We start from the raw sequence: 27,281 nt of genomic DNA, 5'->3' as shown, positions 1-27,281 counted from the left end.
ACCCAAATAAGGCTGGACATTTGTACTGCGCTGATGGAGTGGGAAGCAGTAGCAGGGAGCTGCTAAAGGCCATGCCCTTTTTAGGATGAACTTTCCTTTTTTCCCCTTCCCCATCCAAGCCCTCCTATTTCCACTTGACACGCCCTCCATCCACCGCACCCACCCGCTCAAATGTTTCTGTCATTAAATCGTCTGCCCCTTTTAAGCCAGCATTTTTAAGGAGGGAGATCTCCGTAAAGAAAAGAGCCACACTCCACTACCCGCTGCACAGTCGGCCAGCAGAGAGCAGATCCATTCCCTCACCGTGAGTAGTAATTATCTTCATTCACATCTTAACAAATTTCTGAGCACACTGATTTAAGTAATTGATGGCCTATTGACCGACAAAGGAGGCAACAGGTCTGTGTCAAATGGTCACGGGATGCAGCTGTACGACGCGACCATTTTTTTACCTTTATATTGAGCGGAGTGCTGTATTAGGCAGAGTGTGTTTTGCTGCTAATTAACCAGGGCCTCTTAAAGTCCGACACGTGCGTTGTCTGCTTTAGCAAGCCGGGTCTTTTAGGTGTTTTTAGTGTGACCGCAATGACCCGACCCGGACATGCAGGCTCACAGGGTTTCCAGGAGGGGCAAGGAGATGACTTGTGAGAGATGTCTTCATCTAATCAGGGGGTTGGCAACCTGCGGCTCAAGAGCCGCCTGTGGCTCTTTAACCTAGTGGCTCCATGGAACATTCCCAAAAATGTTTGAAAATTGAAAAAGAAGGGGGCGGGAAACATTTTTTGTTTTAATATGGTTTCTGTAAGAGGACAAACAGGACACAAACATTCTTAACGTTTTCCAATGCTTTAAAAATGTGTAGAAATGTGTTGCCTTCATTATAAGGCTTTTAATTTTTTGCGGCCACAGACATATTTGTTTTTTGTTTTTTGTTCCAATATGGCTCATTCAACATTTTGGGTTGCCGACCCCTGATCTAATCTAAGCAGACAATCAAGAAAATGGCCTCCAACAGTTTTGTCCACCATTGGAACAAAGTGATGAAGAAAAAGAAAACCAAGGCCCACGAGCTCAGCTGTCCACATTTTTGTACATTATTACCTCCTGTTAAGCACACTGTGTCCATATAGGATCATCAGGAGCTGATATGACTGTGGTGGCTCGACTGCATGACGCAATGCAGCGAATGCCTCATTTACCACAGCTGGAAACACCGGTTTCCTGTCCTAGCTGTTGGCCGACTCGGCCATGGAAACGGCTGACCGCAGCAGGAAAACACAGCTGCACAGAAACGGGGAATAAAAAATAGCAGAAAATTATAAGCAGGCCCTTTACCATACTTGCTTATGCGTTGCCACGGTGCAACTGATGTGCTTTCTAGGAGATGGCTTGTGGTGTTTGAGGATGCGGCCAGACCACACCAAAGTTTGTTGGGCTCGGGCTGTCTTGAGTTATGGGCTCAATCACAAGAATAACAACATCCTCCCAAAACCACCAAGAGAGACACTACAGTATTTGACTTAGTCATTTTTTAAAATTATTTTTTGACACCGACTGTAAAAAAAAAAAAAAAAAAGTGGTGTGGGGTTGGCCAGAAAGTAACCATGGCTGCCCTTCTCCACCCCTGGCCGCCATTTATCTCCGCCAGTGACACAAAGCAGTTGAAGGCGGTGTTGCCGGTCTAACATTTGGTGTGTTAACCCTGACTATTTTGAACCTACCCAGGAACAGGAAAGTGAAGTGACCTGACGTCAAGATGGCAGCAAAGGTTGGATTGGTTCAGACAGCACCTTGATTCGAGTTGTGCACAAAAAAAAACAAAAAAACAATCGAGTACATGAAAAACACTGGCAAGCATTTGTATGTATGTTGGCAGAGAGCAACAAGTCATGTGGTGTGTATGACAAAGAAGATCCATGCAAAGATGGCTGATTTTGAGCTCCCTCTGTGCACCACATTGCCATTGGACGCCTAATAAGACAATGATGTGCAGGAGGGACTCACTCTGCTGATAAAGTCACCCTAATGGCAAAACGGGAGATCCACTTGAGCAGCTGAGCATTTTTGCTTCATTCCACGCTTGGGACACGCATGTCTAAGATGTTTTGTATTTTCAGATGTATATTGTTTGTAAACATTTATTAGTTTGGCCACATGCATGTTGGAGCTTTGATGTTGTTGCTCATGTTGTTATTGTAATGCCTGAATACCAAAATTAAACGGCACACTGATTCAGAATTTCACCAAATTTGCAGACTGGGCAATGACGTGATAAAAGTGAATTCTGTTAGCTTTGAAAGTTAGGCAAACCGCTCATGGCAAGGTTACTTTTGAAAAACATTGCAGTGAATAAATGATGCGTTTTCCACATCAGCAGGGAGCTGGCATGGCAAACAAAGGTCCATCCTATGGCATGAGCCGGCAGGTTCAGGACAAGATCGAGAGCAAGTATGACCAGGAACTGGAGCAGATTCTGGTGGAGTGGATCGTTCGCCAGTGTGGCTCTGACGCCAAAAAGCCAGAGTCAGGAAAAACGGGATTCCAGGCCTGGCTGAAAGACGGATGTGTGAGTGCACGACACAATCATACTGTTGGCTTTTTCGACTGACCCACATCTTCCGTAAGTCACCCACTTGTGGCGAATCTTGACCATCATGATCTTTCTGTATCTTTTCCTTGTCATCCTTCCCTTCGGTTCAGGTCCTGAGTGAATTGATCAATAGTCTTTTTCCTGGAGACAAACCTGTGAAGAAGATTCAGAGCTCAACCATGGCTTTCAAACAGATGGAGCAGATCTCTCAGTTCCTCAATGCTGCTGAGAAGTATGGCGTCACGAAGACTGACATGTTTCAGACTGTCGACCTGTGGGAAGGTTAGATGGCTGGCTCTTCACTTCTGTTACCGGAAACGCCGCACTGCTACTGTCATGATGGAACGGAAGTGGTCGAATGTCTGTGAATAGTAAAATATACCCTCACGCTTGAAGTTGATGAAGGATGAATCATCAATATGAAATCTCAAAAGATTTTCTGATGTCTCACTCGATACGTGGCGGTCGTGTATGCAGCAGGGATATACTGTAGTCGGGTTTTTCGTTGTAGTTGGCTTCTAATTCCGTTTTGACTTTAGTTTTGTAAATTTCGTTTTAATTACTCTTTCGGGAGCGTTTGTTTTTATTAATTTGTATTCCACCTCCCGCCAAAGTACTTCATTGTAGTTTATTACTATTTATAGAATTTTTTTTTTTAATCATCTTCCTAAAATAATGGCCCAAGTCATGTTTTGGCAAATGTATACATTTGCTTTTTACACCTTTTCCTGATATTGGCCACCTCTGCTAAAATCGAATGTGGTTAAACAGGTTACCGTAGTAATTCAATTCCACCCCTGCAATAAAATTATTAATAAATGTGATCGGTGTTTTTGTTTTCTGGAGAAAAAAAATTACTTGAGCCATTGTTTTCAGGAGGTGAAGTTATGGAAAATTTGCAAGATTAAAAAAAAAAAAGTCACAATACATACTGTGCAATAAAGTCACCTTCATTCTTCTATATAGCTCAACAGTAATAACCTGCAGGATTGCCACAGTTACCTTGAAAAAGTAACTGTTTTTTTTGGGGGGGGGGGGGTTTCCTTGTGTAACTCGATTGTACACTGTAATAGATCCAAGGGCGGTGTCTCTGTTTGTCGGCAGGTAAGGACCTGGCAGCAGTGCAAAGGACCCTTTCAGCTCTCGGCAGCTTGGCTGTCACCAAGGATGAGGGCACGTACCAGGGCGACCCAAACTGGTTCTTTAAGTGAGTCCTGTCTTAAAATAATGTATACATTGTTCACCATCAAGAAGCACTCAAGTTATTTTTTTTTTCCTATGTGCTCTTGTAGGAAAGCGCAGGAGAACAAGCGAGAATTCTCAGATGATCAGATGAAGGCGGGCAAAAATGTGATTGGTCTCCAGATGGGGTCAAACAAGGGAGCCAGTCAGGAAGGCATGAGCTACGGAAGGCCGAGGCAAATCCTGTAAAATCCCTGAGCCACAGGAATGATACAACCCCGATGCCCGTTACACCATTTGAGAGCCTGTAAACAGTACAGTGGCCATTCAAAAAGGTCCTCCCAATTTCTTTTTTTTCCTTTCCCAATTCAGCAACCCCCTGCCGCTTCATAGGGCGTTTACTTTCAAATGAATAACCCAAGTCTCAACCCTTGACGCAACCCACACTGTTCACTTTTGCAGAGCCTCACCTTGCGCTATTTTGTCAGTCCCAGTTTATTAAGAGCTGTTAGGTGCCATTGGCGAAAGCACTACATACATCTTATGATCCTGGATTTGATCACAAAAAGTAACACCTTTTATCACCCATCTTTGTATGACAAGACTACCACCATGGGAAACTTTCATTACTTAAAAAAAAAACGATCCATATCTCCTGCTATCTATGTATGCCTGCTGTATCAGCACTGACATTTTGTACATTTTCATATTAAATAATGACTTGGAAGTATATGTGTGGAAAAATAAATGTGTGGTTTGTATTTGTCAGAGTTGATGGGTAATATAAAATCGAGGTTCTTTTCAGTTCACTGCAAAATTCAGCATTAAAAAAAACAATCACAGCTGGTTTTGCATCAAACCCCAAGACGATATTTCAAGTCCTTTATTCTCATTCATGTGACTTGCACAGCAAAGCACAAATTGCAACTCGTCTTTAACTGTACAACAGTAAAGAGAACTCGTACATCTTTTTTAAAAAAAAACTGTATAAAAACATTGTTTCATAGGCAGCACAAATTATGTACGTTATATAAGGCATATATAAGCAACACTTCAGTAAAAAATATAGGTGTGCACAATCCACAATTGAAAAACCCACGTCAAGTTTTTTTCAGTAGTTGGTTGATCATCAGCCACAAGTAGGTCTCCTGGGCTTTAACGTCTAATGCAATTTATCCTCCATCAAAAATACATTTTTATTTTCATATCAGATTTTTTAAATGAGGCCACTTCTCACACCAACCAGACTCAAACAACTGCTCGCTCACAGCATATTGATACCTTTTTATAAAGTGCATACATTACATTCCCCACAAGGAATAGCAAATTCTTCTGTAACAAATGGTTGTACTGAGACTCGAATTCCTTTTGGTTTTCTCTCAAGTGTTTTGTGAGCGATGGCTGCACAGTCACATTCCAAAAAGATGTTCACAGAAGCCCTCGCGTGTCAATCGCATTTAAAACGCTCCGCTCCACAGTGAACTCCATCCACAGTTCAATCAACAGTCTACATTGCACAGTAAGACAAACCACAGTGAACTGGGTGGAGAAGGTCAAGGTGGAAACCTGAGACAGCCAAAGAGAACCTTTGTCCCAACTTCGGGCTCTGTCATGTCGTCATTATGTCTCGATCGATAAGTGGCATTTTGGCCTCCGAGTCATGCACTGCATGCAGCTCGACCCCAGATTCCCGCTCCTGACTGCCTTCGTCCTCCTCATCTAATGCCTCCTCCACTCGACGCCCATTCCTGACTCTGTGACCTGTTTTCCTCCAGGACAGGCATTGGAGGCCTCTGAGGTCCAGGTGGGCCATGGCGGCCTCCAATATGTAGTAGAGAGACCAAAACAATGCAAAGCAGCCAAGCAGGAGCAGAAACTGGACAAGATATGAAAAGATAGAAGTCAAGAGACACAAAAATATTAAGACCATAACCAGCAGGGAGAACTGTAATTGCACATGATAGCCGCTTCATAAAGTCCCTTGCTATTGTGTGTAGATAAACAGAGAGAGAGAGCTAGCTAGCTAGTTAGCCAGCTAGCTAGCTATCCCACCAGCTAGTTAGCTAGCCCGACAGCTAGTTAGCTAGCTCGCCAGCTAGCTAGCTGGCTGGCTAGCCACCTTGTTCCTGAGCGACTTCCGGAAAGAGGCTGCCAAGTACCACAAGAAATTTAGGTAATACAGACCTGCTCCTTTTTGATGCAGTTTGAGTAGGTAGGTCATGGAGAATGGACAGCATAAAAAAAAGGGTGAGCTTTGTTTTGAGGCAACTTACCCTGAGACTGCTTGAGGTGAAGGGACTGATAATCTCTGATGGAATATCAAGGCCTGGGGAGCAAGGCAAGGAGAAGTTGCTGTGCAGATATTTGCCACTCATGGCATCCCTCACCAGCCTGCCGTTTATTGGAAAAGTGGTGAATAAAACATGATACAAGCAAGTCATGGAAGAGAACAAGTAATAATAAATCGATAATGTATGAACAACAGCTCAAATTGTTTATGATCCTTTAAAACTTTCTAGAATGATTCAACACAATAATCCACTCAGCTCAAATGAAACGGTTATTTGTCTTTTGAATTGACACTGAATCAAAAGGTGCTTCGTGGATTCGACGCAATCTGTTCGCTCCATTTTTACCGGTTAACGCAAAAGCCACACAATCCTTTAGTGAATTCGGCCCAAGGTTTGCACATTTTGCAAAACACACTCTAAAATGTGGGCTCAGTTTAGACAAAATTAAAATGGCAATTATTTTAGCTGATAAAGAATGCCGATAACGGCTTACATTTGTCTGTCCTTGACATCCTTGAAGGTCAGAGAAGATCCATACAGAGTCAACTTCCACTGCTTTAATTCCCCCACACTGGCACATTGTTGAGATGATGGTTCCTCTACATCAGCACAGAGATGGGTCATTGTGGGAGCAAGTGGAGCGCATTGCATGGAGCAACAAAAATGTGTGCAATTCAAAACGTGCGTGAACTGAGCAGCCACAGCTTACTATGGTCAGATAGCTTGAGGTAGTATTGACCGTCAGCTCTCTCCCCCCAGCAACGCACAGTGGAGAAGGTCCAGTCCTGGTAGCCTGCAGAGTCTCTGGGTGGGGGTGGAGGGGAAACGGCAAAGGCAGAGAAGAATATTCATTTTTGAGCACAGATATGGCTTGGATGCTCCAATCAGAATATGTGAGCTGTTGCGACGGTGGGGCCACCTGTCAATAGCCCGTCGAGCCCCAATGACCGATGGAATACCGCTGGGACAGAACAACACAATCTCCAGGTTGCCACGACAAGGGTGGGTTATTGTCACCGTAACAGCCACATGTTCCAGTGTCCGCATTCCGGACAGTGCCAAGTCAGCAGCAGTGACTGAGAGGAGAAACAGACAGAGAAAGTGTGTCTTGTCTTTCCTTTTCAAACATATGGAGGATCCAATCGCTCATGTGCTGGAATCAAAGCCTACACAAAAAAATTCAACTGGTCAAAATGATGACGGTGCCCATTTGCAAGGGGTACCACAGTGCATTTCAAGTTTGTGATTTGCACCCAATAATATCCAAACACTGGAGCACATGTATTATAATACATTTATTATAGAAAGAATAAAAAAAAAAGTTTTGTATCTGCTGTACCTTTTATATTCATCAGCCCTAAAACATTTACAAGTCGCAGAAACTGCACAGGCAACCGAACTGATGGTGCCAGAATTCCACAGGTCTGCCTTTACTTTTTAGGCCACAATCAGTTGATGCATTATCATTAAAAAATTGTGCAAACAATGTAAGCGTTTTCATTATCGTTTTACACAGTCTTGATTTGGATTGACTTTTAAGTGGATTAAATATTTGGGACAATCAGGACCGAACCTCACCGACGACTCAGTGCTCACCCAAGAATGACAGCAAGGTGTTCTTTTCATACTTCCTGGACGATGACAACTAATGAGTTCATCTGCTCTTTGACCATGTAAGGTTGCAAAACACCCTGAGGCTGAGGAGGGACATGAGTTGATGGAAAGTATAAACAAAGGTATAGACTTATAGTCAATGGGTAGTAATTTTCAGAAGGGTAAGAGGCTCGGGAGATGTAAACAAAACCATTTGAAATGTGGGCTCATGAAACTACAGAACACTTTTCCACTTTGCATCAGTCCATCTTAGATCGGCTCGGGCCCAGAGAAGTCGGCGGCGTTTCTGGGTGTTATTGATAAATGGCTTTTGCTTTGCATAGTGGAGTTTTAACTGGCACTCACGGATGTAGTGTCGAACTGGGTTTTCTGACATTGGCTTTCTAAAGTACCTGAGCCCATGTGGAGATATGATTTACAGACACACTGATGTCGGTTTTTGAAGCAGTGCCACCTGATGGATCAAAGGTCACGGCCATTCAATGTTTTCGGTTGTTTGGCCTTGCCGCTCACATGCAGTGATTTCTCCAGATTCTCGGAACCTTTTGGTGAGATGATGGACCATAAATGATGAAATGCGTAAATTCCTTGCAACTGTACATTGAGAAAGATTTGTCCTCAAACTGTTTTCTCATGTCGTTGTTCACAATGAGGTGAACCTCGCCCCACCTTGTGAATGCCGCTGATGATGTAGTGGTGCACTCGTCTGAATTGTGTTCGGGCAGCTTGGGATCAGTGACCGTGTGGATGTGGGTGTGAATGATTGTATGTCTCGACATGTGCCCCGACGGACTGGCGACCGGTTCAGTGTGTAGTCGGCCTTCCGCCCGAAGTCAGCTGGGAGAGACTCCAGCATCCCCCTGTGACCCTGTTCAGGATAATCGGTGCTGAAAATATCAATTTTCTGTGGATGGATGACTGAGCAATTCCATGTAGCTCGTTTTATATCCAATGATGGCACCCGCCTGTTCCAAACAGGTGTTTGATGAGCATTCCTCAACTTGGCCAGTCTTTTTGGGCTCCTATCCCAGCTTTTTTGGAACGTGTTCTAGCCATAAAATTCTAGGTTAATCATTATTTGCAAAAAATAAAAAATAACCCTAATTGGGAATTTCTCCATTGCGAGACTAATAAAGGTTTTCTTATCTTAAACAAAACAAAGTTTATCAGCTTGAAAATTAAATATCTTGTCTTTGTCGTGTATTCAATTCAATCCAGGTTGAACATGATTTGCACATCATTGCATTCTGTATTGATTTATGTTTAACACAGCCTCGCAACTTCATTGGAATTGGGTTTATAGTTCAAGGGTAGAGGTAATGTTGACTGAACAAGCAGGCCCCTCTGGCAGCGAGCCTGACCTCTAAAGGGCCCAGAAAAGTGCGAGACGACAGACGGAGAAGGAGTAAGGAAAAGAGATGAGGGGCAGGAAATGTTTCTGCTACAGTTTGATCACCACAAATTCAAGATGTGGAAAAAGAAGACAATAATAATGAGGGAATCTGAACATTGAGCAGAGTTGCTGACCAACAAGTGCCCAAACGTAAGAAATGAGAGAACAAAGAAACACGGGCCATTTGGAGCCACGTGGTTCAGTGAGTAAATGTGGACGCCTCAGTATAGAAGCAGCAGAACATTACCTAATATGGACGCTTAAGTCAGACTTGAGGAAATGAAAGGAGGGAAAGGGGGGGAGGTGGCTCCACGGTGTCGTGTAGAAGTTAACCATTGAATGCCGAGCTGAGAGAGAGAGAGAGAGAGAGAGAAGAGAGCAGCCGCACATTCAGGTACCTGTCCAGGTGCGAACCAGCTCCTTAGGATACGATGGAATGGACACTTTCTCGTCGAGTACTGAGCTCTGATAGGATACAAGAAATGGCACTGGCTCCCATACCTGCAAACCACAACAGGACAAGAAATATACAGTTCATTTCCTTGATTCAGCAATGAGGTTAACATGTGTTTTTTTTCATTGATTTTAAATGCTTGGTGGTTGGAGCTCGACATGTGTATTTATGTACCTTGGCTGCGTTAACAAGTTTCCATGCGTTGAGGAGACCGAAACCATGCTGATGACTGTGGTGGAAACCGGCTCCGTTCTCCCTCCAGTCTGAACTGTTGTCACACTAATGGGTGAACGTTAGAACAAACAAGGATACCGTTTTGTTCAATCTACAAGGAGAAAGACTCTCCCAATGAGAGCAGGCATACTGCTAAGAGTGGCACAAGACATCAGTTGTTTTACCTTGGTGGCAGTGAAGGCGATGATGTGCTGGACGTCCCTCCAACCGAGGCAAGGTCGGACCTGGAGCATGAGAGCCACCATGCCGGCTGCCAAGGGGGCGGCGGCGGACGTGCCAGTGTGGCTCTCTGTACAGCCTGTCCCCTGCTGCATGAACCAGTCCGACGTTACCTACACAGACAGACGGGCTGAAGCTATACAAACCACGGGCAACCTGGTATGGCGTAAACAGCCAAGCGGTGGGAATAGCGCCTGTCCCAGCCAAACAAACACACAGCTAAGAATGTTTCCATCAATTGCCTTTGTCACAGATTTGTGGATCTCAAACAGGACTGCGTGACAGTGTTAAGACTAAGTCAGACTCAGTCATTGGTGTCTGTCTTGGATAAGCAACTATCCCTAAACGTCTGTTGAAGAGCGATTGAGATCTGTGTATAGAACTCTGACGATATGACATGACCAAGGCAAAAATCGATGCTGTCTGATCACTTCGAAGGGGACGACAATAAAATATTTCAAATTCCGGGTCCAGTTTTATTTATTTATTTTGTGCAGACAGTGGATTTAAGAACATTCATTGAGGATTAGTTTTGAAACCAAGGAAGCCAGGAAAAGGAATTTGTCCAAATAAAACTCAAGAGCCAGGAAGTACAATTACTTTAAGAGAGGATAACAAAGAGAAACCAAAACTCGGGAGGAATCTAACCATAAAATATAAACAGTAAAGTAATAGGACTCGACTCCTAATGGATTAGGGATTAGACTGCAACGCTGGCAAACTTTCACTTTGGTGAACTACTAGGTCCTGTCACTGAACATCAGACGCTTCAAAATTGAAAAAAATGTAAATTCCACTCGCAGGAAACAGGAGGAAACTACTCCCACTTTTATAGCACTGTCCGTTCCCAGTTGCGACGCTTTTATCTCTGTAGTGTACAGCATGAGCGCTAAACAAGTGGCTCATATATGATGCTGACAGGAGAGTCCACTCACGCTCATTGCGTATAAGTAAAAACATTTTCATCTCGGTGATGTGCAGTTAACAACAGGCAACATGATAGAGGGGGGAATTCGCAGCACTCTCAGTGTTTACGTGTAGAGTAAACACTCTTCCGAACAGCTGTGCAAGCTGTTGAAGATTTCAGGCTCCTAATCGCTGCTCTGTGTGTGCCTGAGTACACGATTCTTGTTGACCAACCTTGTATGAAGTGGCACAATGTCTCACGTTATAATTGCATTCTATGCGAACAAAGATGTTAGTTTATTTCACTAATTGTGATGGAACCTGTCAATCATCAACTCAGATTTAAAAAAAAAAAAGACCAAATCTAAAACGGACAACAAGGTGCACTGCACAGACATAATCACATTTCCCAGACTCTTCTTTAGTTGTACTGTAGCCTGTTATTATAATATCTTTACACATAATTATTTCAATTTTTGAATAAAGCATTTTTTAAATTCAATTACAGCGATACATTTGCAAAGATGTTGTTTCCTGTGTCAATCCCGAATGGGCCACACAGTTAAATTTATAAATGCCAGTGCAGGGTAAAGACTCGGCCAATAAGTGCACTGTGGTCAGCTTGTGGCTCACTCTCCTCTCGAGAGAGGTCATTTTGTCAAATCGCTTCCCCCCCAGGAAATGGCATTCCTGTTTCTATAGTGACAAGGAACAAACACCAACAAATAAATGGCTGGCTTCTATAAGTCCCGGCAGCATAAAAGGAACAAAAACAAAAACACTAAAATTGATGATGTGCTAACTGCTAAAAACATAGGGAACAAATTCAAACGATCAGACCAATTGAGCTACAATTTGTAAGTTGTGTTCACAAGTAAAACTTACAATGCTCCTGAGCTTATTCCCTCCGCTGCTGAATGTGACAGCCAACATGGATGCACACTCTTCAGCATAAAAGGGCATCCTGCCATTCTCGTCAACAGCTCCTATGTCCAAAACAGTACAATATAAAAATTCCCTTTGGGACATTCTGCAACGATGTACACTGAAAACTCAATTTTACCAATGGTGACGGTGTAGATGGAGTTGGCATAACCATCATAGTTGCAATTGTCATTGTATTGACCTCCATTGCCACTGGCAACCACAAAGATGCTTCCAAAACCACGTCTTCCTGCAATGACTCCGTGCTGAAGTGCAGCCTGTGAAGAAAATTTAATATACCGTAACTCACCAACTACTGTATACGGAGTACTTTGAAAAAACGGAATATTCTTTTATACAACAAATATCACATCTATTCACAGACGCGAATACTGGCCAAGTAAATGTTGAGATGTATTGCCCTCTACAGGAGAAAAATTACACTGCACTAGGTCAAACTGCCGAGCCACCCTTCTCATTTACCTAATAAATGTTCTCCACAGTGGAACCTCAAAATGCTGATCATAATCGGTTTTTGGACACTGGTCCAGCTCCTGCTCTGGAAGTAATTCTTCTCCTACAAAATAATTAGTTTGTAGGTCCAAAAAATTAACCACTGTAAAACCTTTATTAAATGTTAAGGCAAATGAACTCTACATTTTTCGTTCCAGTATATAAAAAATACTGTTGGTTAATTACAAAAGTAAGTCAAATGAACAGAAAGAATAAAACAGTAGTCTAAAATGATGAATGCCACAGGTGTAATGTGTGGTGCAAGGGGAACTACTGTACATCAATGAAAAAGCCACCTCAAATAGAAGAACATCACTAGCAGTTCATTGCAAAAATCAAAGTAAAAGCTTGGGTTACATCCCGTAGGATACAACAGCAAATGTAGCAAGAAAAGAAAAACCAATAATCTCAACAAGTGAACATTCTGACCTTGCCCAAAGGATGGGGTCCGTCCACAGTGTGTCCATCATCATCAGGACCCCAACTAGCAAAACACAATTTACATCCCTTTCACAATGTGCGACGGATTGATTAAATACAGATTTTAAATTATAATTAAGACCAGGCAGACAAACTAGACAAAAGGATCAAAGTGACACACGTGTTGTTACCTGCAGCTGTAGATGTCGTTGACTTGGTAGTGTTTGTTGAAGGCTATGGCCTCCAGGCTATCCGTCAAGGGGCCGTCCAGGACCCTTATGCCTGCAGATGCAAGTGATTGATGTTTCAGCCTATACCTCACTCAACACATTGGAATGAGGCATTAAAAACAAACTACATTCCTATTGTGTACCTGCCACCTTACTGCCATACGCCACGCCCACAGCACAAAAGCTGTTGTTGGGAACTGCAGCGATTTCACCAGCACATCGAGTACCGTGGTGGTTGTCACTGTGCACATCCGGGTGAGGCATAGGGTCTGGGTCATTGGAGTTCAGATCATAGCTGCCCTCTGGACTCTATTACATTTGGGTAAATAAATGTGTGCGGAAAAATCATGAAATAGGAATGATTCAGTTGATACATATTCATTTGAAAATTCATTTACACAACTACTGGACCCATCCATTTAGATTAGAAAAATTCCACAGATTAGGTGTGGTAAGAAGAGCTGATTACGATTGGCCTCATCTACAGCTATGTGGCAACTTGTTTCTGCAGTCACAATAGCATTTTTTTTGCCTCAAAAGCTGGTAATTATTCCATATTCCAGTATTTCATATTTTTTAAGAAAATGGGGATCCTATAGCTCAAAAACCAAGATCAGTTTTGGATTCGCATGCAAAAATTGGTTTGAAGAAGCTGTCTGACCTAACTTAACAAAAAAAAATTGTGTTCCCCAGCGTAATTGGGTTAAGAAATTACTGCGGTGAATAGAATGAATTACAGTGACTTACATAATTGGGTTCGAGGTCTTTATGGTTGTGTTGTACCCCGTCGTCGACCACCACCACAGTGACTCCTTGGCCAGTGATGTTGTGCTCCCATATGCCGGTCACATTGATGTCCATGTCCTTATTAACACCATTGTGCTTCAATGCAAGCATGTAATGCAAAGGGAGGACATAGACTAAAGTAAACAAGAAGAATGCGTTGTCTGAAGACAATTGCAGCTAATGATGTACATAAATTAGGGGGGTTTATTTGGGTCGAACACGTTTCGCTTAGTGCTTGTAAGCATTTCAAATTTCACCTTGCAATGTACATACACATTGTGACATCATTTACACAGAATGAAACAGTAACATGTATACACAGTACGATAATTACGTTGCCTCACCAAGTGCCACTGTTTAGGGTAATGGGGGTCATTAAAAGCCATAGATCGTTTCGAGCGGCTGAGCACCCTCTCCTGGGAGTACCAAAGGACATTTGGGTGGTTTGCCAGCACTTTCACAGGATGGAGATTATTCCTCCAAACATTAGCACCAGGATGAGAAGAACACAGCAAGTAGTGGCCTTCTAAGTGTCCAATTTGGCCCTGGTTGTGCAGCCCAGCCTGTTCTGCCACCTGGAATGGTGAAAGTACAGAGGAAGATGAAGTACAAATGTAGATCAATATTGAGCTCCTCCCAGATAGACAATTTCAAACCACATCCGCTGCGAATTGTGATGTGTGACAAGATCATACATCAAATAAGAAAATACAGGAAGTGAAACTCATAGAACAAGCCACGTTTGTTGAAGCGACTGTTGACTATTCCAGTATATACAAACGGTTGGGCAGGCAATGTCGAGATCTTTTCTTGCTGTGGGAGTGGATATGACTGTCCTGCATATCTGTTTTGGTTTAGGCCTGAAACATGCTGTAGGAAAATAGTGGCATTGTGCTGGCAAAAAGAAAGTCTAAAAGAGGTAGCTGCTGCATGATTCGCTAAAATGCTTCCAATTCTCTGCATCACTGTTTCCCAACCAGGGGTTGGTACAGGTACCTCTGGGGGTGCGTGAGCACATTGCAAGTGGTACGTGGAAACATATAACAGTGTATTTCCACATTCAATAACCTGCGGCACAGCTGCACCAGAATCACAAAAGCTGTGCGGCAGCTCATGTCTCATTAAAGCTCAGACGACTGATGAAAATAAAGTAAAACTGCTTCAGTGAGTCTAATTATTATTTTTGTTCAATATTTTGTTCTGTATAAAAGCTTAAAGGCCTGTCAAAGGAGCTCCACTCTATTGTGGTAAATGCTCCATATAAAAAAGGCAGATTTGTTTTTCTTTAATTTGATTCCTCATTTGGTTTATTTATATTATTAATTTTCAATGAGCAAAATACTTCATCTTATGTTTCATTTGAGTTTTTAATAAAGGCAATGCCTAAGAATTAACGTTCTACTTTTGGAGAATCACCAACACGTATGACAGAGGGGGTACTCATGATATGACAAAAATGTGTACTGCTCTACATGACTGGGAGCTAATGTGTATGTAACTAACATAAAGGATGTCTCTTTATTCTTAGCAAATGTGTTCTCTGTGCCACACATAACTCTCTTTTATAACACTATGAATGAGTATTCCTTAGTTAGTTGCGCATGTACTGTAATAGTAAAGTAACAGAGACAACAGTTTGTTGACATTGCACTGTCATTACATTGTGTGAATAAAGCACAGCACCTGATTGGCAATGACATCAAGCTCCTCACATTCCAGTTCATCCTCATGATGTGGGTCAGCATGAAGTCTGACAGCCCATGACTGACCTGAATCACAGGATGGCGCTGAAGGTGACTGAAAAGGAAATGACTGGATGCCGGACTGCAGATGGGTCAGAAGTAAAAGAGCAAAAGTGGAGAGAAACAGGAGGAGAATGAAGGCGGTAAAATGGAGAGTTGCCATCACAAAAAAGGATGACAAGAAGGGTCAACTGGGCGAGACCTCATCTGAACATTAAGCTGTATGTGAGAAAAAGAGAGAGAGAGAGAGGACATAAGTCCTGGTCAGTGGCAATTTGAAAAGAAGGGCTGGATCAACAGTGTCTTGTGACAGTTTGACCTTTTACCACATTTCAGGTTTCAAACAAAGATATAAAATAGAATTTTTGTGTGTGTGTGTGTGTGAAGAATCAACGGCATGTGGGACACAATCATGAGGTGGAGTGAAATTCACACTATGCTGTAAAGCAGTTTTTTTTAAAACTCATAAAAAGTGACAAATTGGTCTCGACGTAAGAGGGGATTTACTAAGACGAATGAAGACATAAAAACAAGTTAATGATATTTTTCAATCTCTGTTTAGTGTTTTGTATTCCAAGCAGTGTCTGCACTGATAAATAAATCAAAAGTAATTCACTCTTATAGTTACAGAGACGCGAGTCGTTCCAGAGCGTAGGACATAATGTATTGTACAGGGTACTTCTGAAAAGCAAAGGCTCCATAACAACTGGCAGTTGAATATATCCTGTCTTATAGTCAATTAGAGACCCGGGCAATGCTATAAAAACTGCTGCGACACGCTGATGTTGTGAAGTTTTCAGTAGCTTTGAAGCTGCGTATGTTAAACGATTACTGTATGTCTAGCTCACTGAAAAGCCATCTAACATTTTTGGCATTTCTCGTCAGACAAGAAGCCACGAGTGGGTTAGACAGCTAACTGCGGTAAGGAAGATGGTGTTTTTTTTTCAATAAGTGTCTTACAATGTTCCAATTGCGGAAGTTTATCAGAAAAACAGTTAAGTAGTGGACAGTATTTTATCAGTCGACTGTACAAGCGACGTCCATTTCCTTGTCTTTTAATAGATAAAGAAGCAGTCATGACAATTTACAAATTAAAAGCTGAATCGTTAATTACCTCCAAATGCAAATCGTTCCTCTCGTGTCTCTGGTGAAATGTGTATGAACAGTAATGAAGTCCTATGATGGACTCAATTGTACGGTTGCGCCGGTCACTTCCGCAATACGTGAAACTTGTACGTATGACGTCATACGGATGTTCGTCATTCGTTAACGTGTACGCACTTCCTTCTAAATGCTAAAATATTTGTTGGAATTTAATCTCTCGGTAAATATTTTGAAATTAACAAAGAGCCAGACAATTATTTGTACATTGTAATTCCTTAGTGAGTTATCGCTAACTGATCTCGAATGAATTTACTGTGCCTTCTATTGTTACTGCAGATACTTACTGATACAATATTACATTATCCATTCATTATGTGTCCAAATATTTTTATTTAATAGTGAATTAAATCATCATCTGAGCTGCTTTTCGGTCACGAGGGTGCTGGAGAGACAGAGAGAGAAGAGAGCGAGTATCATACACAAACGTGGGTTTAAATTCATAAACACACACACACAAAGGGAGGCAACACACATATTCTGGATTAAAATGTATTTAGGTAAGGATAATGTCACAAGATTTTCATTTTCAAAAATCACTTCCAGTATTTTTTATATTCATTTTAAATCTTTGCATATGTCTTGATCTTAGCATATGCTGTACCTGCACATACCTTTCTTGTAGTGCAAAAAACAACAAGAAAAACATGACAGAACATGTACTTCATTAAAAAAATTATGACTGTGACTGACATCCTGTATAACATCTTTTTGAGGTGGCTTTCGGGCCTCTCGTCATTGAGTATTGCCTTGGACTGTTTGTCTGTGTCATGAAAAAAGCCCCAAAGGTTTTAGATTGGTAAGACTTAAGAGACGGTATTGATGATGTGCAATAATGCAGACTTTCTTTGCAACAATAAGAAAATGTGTTGGACTGTAGATCTGTAAAACGAATTGCATGTGCAATAGATACACTTAAGATGAGAGTACAATAAGTGACATCAAATACTGACACTGTGTTCAGTAGTTTCAAGCAAAACAGACTACAATGTGATATAAGACCGTTTTTCTTAAGAATTCTTTGGTGGGGTTAGGGAAATTGTGTAATTTAATAGATGTCATTATATAATCTTCAGTAGTTTAATTTATTTAATCTGTCTGAATACTACAGCTGCACGCGAGCATGCGAACAAACGCAGACATGCTCGTCTCATTCGTTTTTGTCCTAAGCAAGTGACAGAAGATCACAAAACCCACCAAAATCACACACAGATAAACATGCCATTGCGCACACTGTCAATTATGTCTTCCTTGGCTCTGTAAACATCCTGGTCAATTCATTGCATGAAGCTCTGTAGTATTTTTCTCTTGGGTTCCCCATCTATGGTGGCCTTGAAGTGCAAAACACAACACAAAAAGCTAAATACAACAGCATATCTTAAAACACAAAAATAAATAACAAAAAAAAAAGCAAACAAAAAACACGTGAAATAAAAACACAACAGCAAATCGAAAAAAACCCCCAAATCAATAAACAACTAGCTAAACAATACAATAAAACCAAATAACTAAAACAAAACAGCAAAAAGCAAAAACAATTGCAAAAAAAGCAATTAAAAAAACAAAGGTCAGATACACTTGGGCGGGTTAAATCTTGGGAGGGTGGGGAGGCTCGTGCTGCTTTCCCGTTTTGTTATCATTTATTTTTTGTTGTTTGGTTAGTTATTTTTTTCATTCATTGTTGGGTTTAACTATTGATTGCTGTAATTCGCACTTCAAGGCCACCATGAGCATCTAATAAATATCTGTTTCTATAAAAGTATTTATTATACATTGAAATGATATATAGATATTCAAAGCTACTTTTTTTCCTTTTTGAATGCTTTTTCATCCTTTTTTAATATATAAATCTGCATAGGAGCTTGCGTGAAACACCAACCCTTCTATTCATATCATTTTTGCCATCACAGGCCTGTGCCTTATCCTCGGACAAACTTATCTTTCAAGTGGTTTAGTTTTATCATAAATATGTCTTTAATTATTTTTGCTTTGCCCACGCAGCAAGCCTCCAGTTAATAAGCGATTGCACAGCAGTTTCTCTTAGCATCACAACAACCAGCCATACCATTTTAAAGTACGTACAACAAAGATGGAGCGGTCCCAATCCCAAAAGCAAGAGTCAAAGTGCCTTTTAGTGTATAGTGAACTCCCTTTAGATCTTGCAATCTATTTTCCAGTTTATTTTGCTGAAAAAATGTTTTACTTTGTAACACAGCACAACTTGCATCCCTTTTTTGGGTTTACATGGAGACTTTCCAATTGAAATAATTCCGACTGAAGAATTGTGGTCAACTGTTCACATGCGACGTGATCTATTCTGATCCGTCGCTGACATGCCCCATTACATTAATCAGAACAGTCGTTTTAGAGCCATGTGACATGCGGATATCGATCTAAACATCACAATTTTTATCTACTTAGCACAGTAGTTGTGATCGTTGCGACACTTTTACTAAAGCGTTATCTTAATAAAAACAAGTTACAAGTAGTTTAAAACAAATTTTCCTGTTGCAGCCGAGCTCTGGTCGGACGCTACCATTTTCAAGTGCGTAAATGTCACTACGCATTTACGTCAAGACAGAACATGTGCAGACCGGACACAGCCAGGCTATTCCCACTGAACTGTTGACATGACGTTTGTTGGATTGGCAAAACGAAAATACCACCCTTGTGAATCCGAATGAAATTCCACTCCGATTGGGCCTTTTTATTATGAGTGAGGTGTTTATAAGGAGCATTTTCATTCCGTTTAGTCATTCGGTTTCATTTTAATCGGACTACAAGGCTCCATGTAAACCCGGCTAATTTGCGGGCTCCACGATACCCTTCGTCCTCCAGTTCACCAGCTCACTTGAGAAGTGATATGTCATCAGAGAAGTCGCCCTGTGGGTGAAGGCAGCGAGCAAAGCGCCACTGGCACACCATGAGACACAACGGCAGCATGAAGAGAGCACAGATACCCGCCATGATGTAGGCAATGGTCATAAGAGTGGACTCGTCTGTCTGAGGGATGTTGTAGCCACAGTCCTCCAGGTCAATACCGAAGAAAGGGCCTTCCACAGAGGTAATGCGAAACTCGTCATGAACTGAAAATGGTAGAGTGGAGTGGAATGTGATTAGGACAAAAGAAGACAAGCTTACAGACATACAAAGCCCGAAAAAAAGCATTCCCCCCTTTCCCGATTTATTTATTGTATTTTTTAACACATTTCTTATATTTAAATGTGAGTGATCTTAAAACCATTCTTCACATCTCACAAAAGACAAGAAAAATTCATATTAAACCCCGGTTCAAAATGATAATTTTACAGTACTTATTGAGGGTGAAAAATATCCAAACCTATTTGGTCCTATGCAAAAAAAAAAAAAGGTTACTGCCCCCTGAACCTAATAACTCATTGTGCCATCCTTTGCAGCAATAACTGAAATCAATAATTTGTGCCAACTCTGGATGAGTCTTTCACATCACTGTTAAGAAATTATGATCCATGCTTCAAAGACTCACAATGGAGAGCTTATTTTAATAGGAACAGCCTGCTTAAAGTATATCACATACCACCAAATAACATCATAACGCAGCATCTCAATTGGATTCAAATCTACACTTTGATTTGGCAACTCTAAAACCTTCATTTGGGGATTTTTATCCGATTCAGAGGTGTTTCAGGTTGTCTGCCAGTGAAACCGACTCATTCGGGTTTTCAAAAACGAAACCTTTTTCATCCATTAACTCATTCAGTACCAGCCAATTCTAGACCAAGTCTGAAAAGACGTTTAAAAACGTCTTTGGGAGTGAATGAGTTAAAAAGGCATGCTTCTTTCAAGCCCTCAGCTCCCCGTGACTCCATTCTGTCTTACTCACCGTGGCATGTGCTTATAGCAAAACCGATTCGGCTCTTTTCTCGATCAAACACCACATAGAATCCCTCCATGATGACTGCCCCCATAACCGTGCCAGTGCTAGATGGGGACACAGCAAACTTATAGCAGTCTTCCTGAGCAGAAGCTACATCCTCAACTGGCCGCAAGTATTGCTGTACAGAAAAAAAAAGATTAAAAAATATATAGCATGACACTTTTGCCAAGTGGTATATTTAACATGTAGGTTGCAATCATTTGCGGTATATTACAGCTATAGCTGCGTTTAGGTGACGTCACACCAGTGTGTCTGGCCCTAGCCTGAGCTACCATACTTGTTCATTATCGTAGAATTGAACCGTGTTAAAACACAATCTTATTTTAGTTCCCTTCCAATGTGGTAAGCATCACTTGTAAGGGTTGGCTAACTTAGCTAACTTGACCACATATTGGTCGACACTAAAATTTATGCCTGGAAACGAGCATTCCTAATTTCCAAACCGCATTTAGGCCACTCGGAAATATGTTTGGGACCCTGTCCGTGTGGGAAGCAGATACACACACTCAGTTAATATTGGAATTTGGTGTCATGCACAAAAAGAAAAGAAAAAAAAAGTCCTTCTCTTTTCTTAAAATTACTTTCCAGGACTTTTCCAGAAATGTTTCATTCTGCTACAGTACGAGTCAAGTTACCACAAAATACACTCATAAATTCCACCCCCAATCTTTGGAGAAGTGTTATTTTCTATAATTGCACCATATATTTAGGGGACAATGCCAAAGTAAACGTTAGAATTATTGAAAATCAATTCTAAAAAGATTAATTTGCGGAAACCTTAATCACTTGCTTTAACTTCAAGAGATAAAAGCCCAAAACACCGGTGGTGACGCGAGGCAAATATTCTGTGTCTTTACCTGGGGCAGGATGGAGATTCTAAAGGACTGATTACGGTTTTCACTCATCAGATAGAGAGAGATGACTGGGAAGATGTTCCAGGGTGTCGTGTCGGCCTGCCAACACACCAGCTGTTCGCCTAGCCAGAACCCAGATGGAAACTGTTCTGTCTGAAATACAGGGCAGGAAATGAGGACAATCAATCTATAGCTTCATATTTACATGGTTGAGGCAGGAGCAGGAACGGAAGACACCTGCAATACTACCTGAAAGCCCTCACCGGAAATTCGAACCTCGATAATACCCGTATGAAACCTACTGAATTCATTTTATAGGTCAGCTCATCTATCAGTTTTTCCTTTCAATTTGAGACCTATCTGTAGACAAATTTCAATAATTTGGGGACTGACTGAGGAAGCTGCTTCGATGGCCTTGACAGCAGCCTGGAAGACTTTTCTGGGTAGTCGAAGGTTCGTGGTGCCACTGTCCACAATGCTCTTATCGTAGTTGTACTGTAAAGGATAAAGAAATAGCAAATAGCTTTTGAAATCAGCGACCCGCCACTAAAAACATTTTTTTAAAACTTATAGCGATCCGTGCGTCACATCTTACCTCCTTGCAGTCCATGTTGAGGTCCTGTCCATTCACCTCAATTCGCACAATAATGACCTCATAGTACCACTCCCTACGGATGGGAGTATACCAAAGCTCTCCCACATAGAGGGATGTGTCGATACCTCCAATGATCTACAAGGTAAACATACTGCGTTGGCCATGCATCTGACACCGGACGACACTATATCTTGCCGTGTTTGTATCACTGCTGCAGGTGTCTTACCATGCTTCCTCCAACGGTGGCGCTACCCAGAGAGCGGTTTTGGGTAAAGCCGGCACCGCATAGCTGGAGAGAGAAGAGGTTGGGGACAGGCGTCTGGCGAACCAGGGAATCAAAGAAAGGCTCCAGTCGCTCGTCAGGCTGAGGAAAGATGTAGAAAATGACTCCAACCTTTTCATTGTTGGTTTCCATTTTGAACATATTATTCATCGCAAAACATTTCAAGGCAGCAGGGAAAAAAAGTGATAGCCTTTTTCTTTGACTCTTAATGTTTTAAATTAGGGCCAGAGCAGCTACTACGTCAAGATCCCTATGCTGATGGATATTCTCATTCATCCACATGATTTCTTTCTCAAATCAGTGAATTGATCGTAACTGGCCTGCTCTGTTTGTCTTCGAAGATGGTTTGCCTCTCATCCAAGAAGGCGTCATCAGTTCTTGCAAAAAAAGCTTGGTTAGCGCAGACCAGCCCGAGTTGGTGTGGAAACGCAACTATTTATGCTCCAAGTCGGAGGCACCCCACACTACCAGTAGTAGTAATGTTCTTTTGGGATGTAAACAACGGTTGTTAAGACGCCTTGGAGAGAGGCTTCTGTCGGTCAACAAGTACTGGTAGTTGGGTGGAAAATCCCTTTTCAATATTCCAATCAGTTGCAAAAAGGTAGAAAGGTACTTCTGTAGTCATGGGGGACTGTGTTTTTGTTGTTCGTCAGAGGCAGAATCATTGAGTCACTTGTTCAGTTATTGTGTGTGGTGAAAACTTTTGGTATATCCACACACAGTATCAAAACCACTGAATTGTTCTGTTAAAAGAGCTCAGAGCCCTCGTTTCCATGTCCTCCTTGTACATTTTTGCAAGGATCGGAGACACCAAAAAACATACAGCACAACCATGTTTTTGTCTTCAAATGTTCCTGTGAAGTTAAAATATGTGGTATTAAGGCAAAGTTCCAAAAACTGCCATATTTGTTCATGGTTAAGCACAGTTCTGTTTTTGAGGCTGTGGTCAAATGTTAACCATTGCCTGTTTCTATCGCATCCTGTTTTTTGTTTTTTTTGAGCCAGTTTCATAAATATCTCACCAGTGCCTCGACAACTTTTCTACCCCAGCTGTGATCCCCATGGTGCCAGTATACCAACCGACCAGTACCCCACCTGACCTGTAAAGACCCTTTACAGCTGCTCACAGCCAAAGCTATTTTTGTTCTTTAACCAATTTGCTGTTTTCTCCTGCCTTTACCAATCCCTTTGTCAGATAACAGGCGCCAGTGTGTCTACTAATGAGGGTTAAATCTTTCTTTCTGAGATGTGGTCAGGTACCATGCGCTTGACCTCAACTTGACCCCTGATTCTCTGTGCTTCCATTGTGTGCAAGATGTTCTGAACACAAGCATTTCGAGGTCAATCAAGCATGTAACAAAATGAAACTTTAAAACATGACAACATTGTATTTGTCTACTCTAACACCCTTCGTGGCGATTGTCTCAAAAAAATTGGATATTTGACCCAATTTGTTTGACCAAAATTGAGGAAAATCAACGACCAGTGCACATACCCGTGCTATATCAGCATAAGCCAGTCCAAGAATTCCTTCCCAGTTGGATCCATTGATGAAAAAGCGATCAGATTGGGTGATTGCAGCAATGTTGGCACGGAGCGTGGCATTGGGGCCGTGTGGAACAGAGACGAAATCTGAACCCAACTCGCCTTCCCATCGACCCTGGGTATAAGGTACATACACGCTTCTTCCAAGGTCACGGTAAGATGTTGAGCTGTGGACAGCAAAGGACATATAATCATTTATCTTCATCAAGTGCATGCATTGGATCTGTGTGTACTATAATGCATGCAACCAAAATAATACAGTTGAGCAGGGCTGGGCGATTAATCGATTTCAGATTAATTTAAGGGGCTTTTTTTCCACCACAGAATTAAATTTTTTTAAATCAATTTTCTGACAGTATGATAATCGTAAGCAAAACATCAAGGTATCACAACATTAGAATTATAGCTCTTCTGATTCGAGTGCTTCCAGGCCACACATATTTTGCAGAGGTTGCCTGCCTCACCTGTACCACTATGCATGAGAAAAGACCATGAGAGACCTGCAGGGTGTGCGGCGTTACACTCCATGCACTTTCATGGGTCATGCCTCATTTTATTACGTTTAATTGTTGAGCATTTAAGATGCTCATTTATCAAGGATCAAAGGAGGCATTTTTTTCCAAGAGGAAAAAAATGTATTTTTTGCAATATCCATAAAGAAAAAAAAAATTATTTCTGCAGAAGTTGATGCAAGTCAAATGCTCAGGGAAAAAACATGTTTCAGCTGGTTTAGTAAGAAATTGCTAATGCTCATGCCAAACTTGAATATCATTGGAGATTCGATTATAAGGCCCAAGTCCTACAGTCAAGTATAATGAATAAATAAAGCAGGAAAGACATTTTGTATTTCTACTACTGATGATTTGACGATACTCACAGTGAGCGATGGTAGTATCGGCGCAGGAATGGATGAGCAGCTGCCCCAACAGCAAAGTTACTGCTTCCTGTATCCACCAGTATGTTCAGCTGGTGAGTGGAGAAAACAGAACTATTGTTCAAATACGCTCATAAAAAACAAAAGTGGATGGATAATTCAGTGAGATCTAAGGATAAGACTTGTATCAAAATGGTAACGGTGGATTGTCGGTGGATTGCAAACCACCATGACCATTGTTCACCATAATCAATAATCTCCGTGTCTGAGGCCGATTCGATACATATCCAAATACGATGCGATTCAGCATGGGAGAATTCAGATTTGATATCTCAGGAACAACTGGGTCAGTATTCACGAGAGAGGTTTCGTTGAAAAGGGAATTCAACAAGTCGTCATTGAAACTTGCTGATATTTTGAACAATTATTCTGGAATATTTTTGTAGTTGACAAACATATGCTCCACACTTCAGCCCATTCATCAGTAATGTAGTGAAAATGAGTGGAGTGTATATTTACTCAACCAAGTCGACTGCCACCACTAAAATTGCAGTTTAGGGGTCATTGTGCTCCTTGTGAAGAAAAGTTAGCATGAAACCCTGCAGTGTATCTGAACCCATTCATCACCTCCGACAGCACACAGTCTAGTTTGTCCTCTTTCATAATGTCCCGAGCGATGATCGCTGTTGCCCTGAATGTCCTTCCGCTCTGTCTCCCGTTGAACCCTGTACCCCTCTCGAGTTGCCCATTCAAATCCCAGTGCCATCTGGCTCCTCTTCAGTCTCGATGTGAGTATCATATTTTGCAGTTAGGCAAAACGTTACTGAATGAAAGTTACATGGAACCTCAGCATTATATTACGTACATAGTATGCTATAATTAAGCACCTTCTCCATTTTGTTATAATGCAGCCTTGTTCCAAAATGGATTATACAGAAATCACTCGTTTTTCATGGTTAATTGGTACTAGAAACCCCAGCAAAAAGTGCAAAACCGTGAGGTAGGACAAATCTGATTTAATATAAAAATGGATGGGCGGCATAGTGTTCCACTGGTTAGCACGTCCGCCTCACACTGCAGAGGTGGAGGGTTCTATTCCGGCTCCGGCCTTCCTGTGTGGAGTTTGCATGTTCTCCCTATGCCTGCGTGGGTTTTCTCAGGGAACTCCGGTTTTCCCCCACATACCAAAAACAGGCAGGGCAGGTTCATGGAACACCTTAAATTGTCCCTAGGTGTGAATGTGGATGGTTGTTCGTCTATGTGTACCCAGCGATTGGCTGGCAACCAGTTCAGGGTGTACTCCGCCTACAGCCCTGAGACAATTGGGATTGGCTCCAGCACGCCCACAACCCTTGTAAGGTTAAGCGGATTATAAAAAGGATGGATGGATAAGAATTGTGGTTGATTGAAGGATTAAAGTCTAGTTCAGCCACTGGTCAGTGCCTCGCCATCCATGAACCTCACCGAAAATTTGTTTTACACCAGTTACGCCCAAGCCCCGCTTTACCTTTTGCGGAGGAGAGCCTACGGCCATCTCCACGTAGTAGCCCTGCCCGGACTTTCCCCGCAGGTTATCGACCATGTCCACGAAGTTGATGCCGCTGGCTGTCACTCCCCTCCGCCGGCGACCACTCATCCTCCGAGCTTCACCACGTTCAAGAGGCGGAGACGATTCGGTACGGGCTCCTTGGCTGAGTGGCAAGCGAATAGCTAGAGGCAGGCCCGAGGCGTCCGGCGCCGACTGGCTGCCGCCCAGCTGACACAGTAGGGTCAACGCCAGAAATGCTGACAGAAAACAAGGTTGTGCTCTCGACGACTCCATGTTGAAACACAGCATCGCTGCGACTGAAGATGATGGCTGGTTTCCGCTCAATCTGACGTTCAATTTACCGCGACACCAGGCAGTCGAAGTGGCGACTGTGCTAAGATGATGGCTAAACCCATGACACCCATGACAGTTCACCGTGCTTCGCCTCGGTGTACGAGCGGAATATTTAAACGGAGGGATAAATCTTCCTTCTTCACACCATTGAAATTCGTATTAAACGGTGAGCATCATCCTCAGGCAACCACCCCTCGATGTTAAAGAGAGCTGGGGAACCAACCCTCGATGTTACGGAGAGCTCCGGGGAAGCAACAATCGAAGGCCTGTGGCTTTTTCGCTCATCGTGGCGTCGGAAGACCGAACGCAGAGCTACCATGGACGGTGTCCGGCGGGTTGGCGCACTCGCATCCGTGCCCCTTACCGATTCGTTTCTTGCTCACCGCCTCCAGCCACCTCCCAGTCTTCCTCCATCCGCCCTACTGCATCTTCAGGTTCCGGAGCCCCAGCATCATTTACTCGCTGGAAAAGCGGCACTTACTTCCTGTGAGAATTTTCAAAATAAAAGTGATCTGCGATCGGTTCCGTCTTAACGGTGACCCCCAACACCGAAGTAGGAGAGAAAATGTTGCCACGGGTGGCAAAAGTACTCATTGAGATCTGTATTTTTGAGTCTCAAAAGTACAGATTTGGAAAATACAAGCATCACCCCCCCGTCATTTATATGAAATAT

The 27,281-nt window shown here is 42.2% G+C and overlaps 3 protein-coding genes across 8 annotated transcripts; 1 reads left to right on the top strand and 2 right to left on the bottom strand.

The window, feature by feature from the left end:
• The first annotated feature begins 186 nt into the window (after positions 1–186).
• Positions 187–4,504, top strand: tagln (transgelin). Of its 2 annotated transcripts, none has more exons than XM_086125068.1 (6): positions 187–304; positions 1,726–1,768; positions 2,375–2,566; positions 2,701–2,872; positions 3,695–3,797; positions 3,883–4,504. In XM_086125068.1, exons 2-6 carry the CDS (start codon positions 1,757–1,759, stop codon positions 4,019–4,021), a joined length of 618 nt encoding a protein of 205 aa, XP_085981194.1. In that variant the 5' UTR covers positions 187–304; positions 1,726–1,756; the 3' UTR covers positions 4,022–4,504. The 2 variants fall into 2 exon arrangements, with proteins under 2 accessions (XP_085981194.1, XP_085981196.1); XM_086125070.1 differs by having other exon boundaries at positions 188–304; positions 2,378–2,566.
• Positions 4,505–4,640: 136 nt separating this feature from the next.
• pcsk7 (proprotein convertase subtilisin/kexin type 7) lies at positions 4,641–16,711 on the bottom strand. The gene is made up of 17 exons (XM_086125067.1): positions 16,613–16,711; positions 15,440–15,717; positions 14,101–14,331; positions 13,718–13,852; positions 13,114–13,279; positions 12,932–13,022; positions 12,750–12,804; positions 11,947–12,085; positions 11,769–11,869; positions 9,923–10,090; positions 9,699–9,803; positions 9,469–9,571; positions 6,983–7,139; positions 6,773–6,867; positions 6,557–6,662; positions 6,046–6,163; positions 4,641–5,648 (listed from the first exon to the last, which is right to left on the bottom strand). Exons 2-17 carry the CDS (start codon positions 15,659–15,661, stop codon positions 5,382–5,384), a joined length of 2,259 nt encoding a protein of 752 aa, XP_085981193.1. The 5' UTR covers positions 15,662–15,717; positions 16,613–16,711; the 3' UTR covers positions 4,641–5,381.
• A 261-nt stretch (positions 16,712–16,972) lies between these two features.
• On the bottom strand, positions 16,973–27,075 carry bace1 (beta-secretase 1). 5 transcript variants are annotated; one of them, XM_086126074.1, is made up of 11 exons: positions 26,973–27,042; positions 26,234–26,511; positions 24,730–24,818; positions 23,803–24,019; positions 22,251–22,388; positions 22,025–22,159; positions 21,823–21,924; positions 21,433–21,582; positions 20,522–20,693; positions 19,511–19,745; positions 17,138–17,990 (listed from the first exon to the last, which is right to left on the bottom strand). In XM_086126074.1, exons 2-11 carry the CDS (start codon positions 26,360–26,362, stop codon positions 17,981–17,983), a joined length of 1,377 nt encoding a protein of 458 aa, XP_085982200.1. In that variant the 5' UTR covers positions 26,363–26,511; positions 26,973–27,042; the 3' UTR covers positions 17,138–17,980. The 5 variants fall into 5 exon arrangements, with proteins under 5 accessions (XP_085982199.1, XP_085982200.1, XP_085982196.1 ...); XM_086126073.1 differs by lacking the exon at positions 17,138–17,990 and adding an exon at positions 16,973–17,044 and having other exon boundaries at positions 19,620–19,745; positions 26,234–27,075; XM_086126070.1 differs by having other exon boundaries at positions 26,234–27,075.
• Positions 27,076–27,281: the final 206 nt, after the last annotated feature.

Source organism: Hippocampus guttulatus, chromosome 12 (assembly GCF_054856545.1).
Source record: "Hippocampus guttulatus isolate MCC_2025c chromosome 12, RoL_Hgut_1.0, whole genome shotgun sequence".
Classification (NCBI taxonomy): domain Eukaryota; kingdom Metazoa; phylum Chordata; class Actinopteri; order Syngnathiformes; family Syngnathidae; genus Hippocampus; species Hippocampus guttulatus.
The sequence above is the reverse complement of the archived record's forward strand: the minus strand, read 5'-3'. Positions and strand labels throughout refer to the sequence as shown.

What these genes read in the sequence shown, in the direction of transcription:
- tagln (XM_086125068.1), top strand. An exon ending in CCTGGCTGAAAGACGGATGT is followed by an intron (nt 2,567 to 2,700) that starts GTGAGTGCACGA and finishes CCTTCGGTTCAG; the next exon opens with GTCCTGAGTGAATTGATCAA. An exon ending in GACCCAAACTGGTTCTTTAA is followed by an intron (nt 3,798 to 3,882) that starts GTGAGTCCTGTC and finishes GTGCTCTTGTAG; the next exon opens with GAAAGCGCAGGAGAACAAGC.
- pcsk7 (XM_086125067.1), bottom strand. Translation starts at nt 15,661, where the DNA reads ATGGCAACTCTCCATTTTACCGCCTTCATTCTCCTCCTGTTTCTCTCC. An exon ending in GTATGGCAGTAAGGTGGCAG is followed by an intron (nt 13,023 to 13,113) that starts GTACACAATAGG and finishes TTGCATCTGCAG; the next exon opens with GCATAAGGGTCCTGGACGGC. An exon ending in GCTGGTTCGCACCTGGACAG is followed by an intron (nt 7,140 to 9,468) that starts GTACCTGAATGT and finishes TTCTCCTCTCAG; the next exon opens with TCACTGCTGCTGACTTGGCA.
- bace1 (XM_086126070.1), bottom strand. Translation starts at nt 26,563, where the DNA reads ATGCTGTGTTTCAACATGGAGTCGTCGAGAGCACAACCTTGTTTTCTG. An exon ending in TAGGCTCTCCTCCGCAAAAG is followed by an intron (nt 24,819 to 26,233) that starts GTAAAGCGGGGC and finishes TCCACTCACCAG; the next exon opens with CTGAACATACTGGTGGATAC. An exon ending in TCAACATGGACTGCAAGGAG is followed by an intron (nt 21,925 to 22,024) that starts GTAAGATGTGAC and finishes TATCCTTTACAG; the next exon opens with TACAACTACGATAAGAGCAT.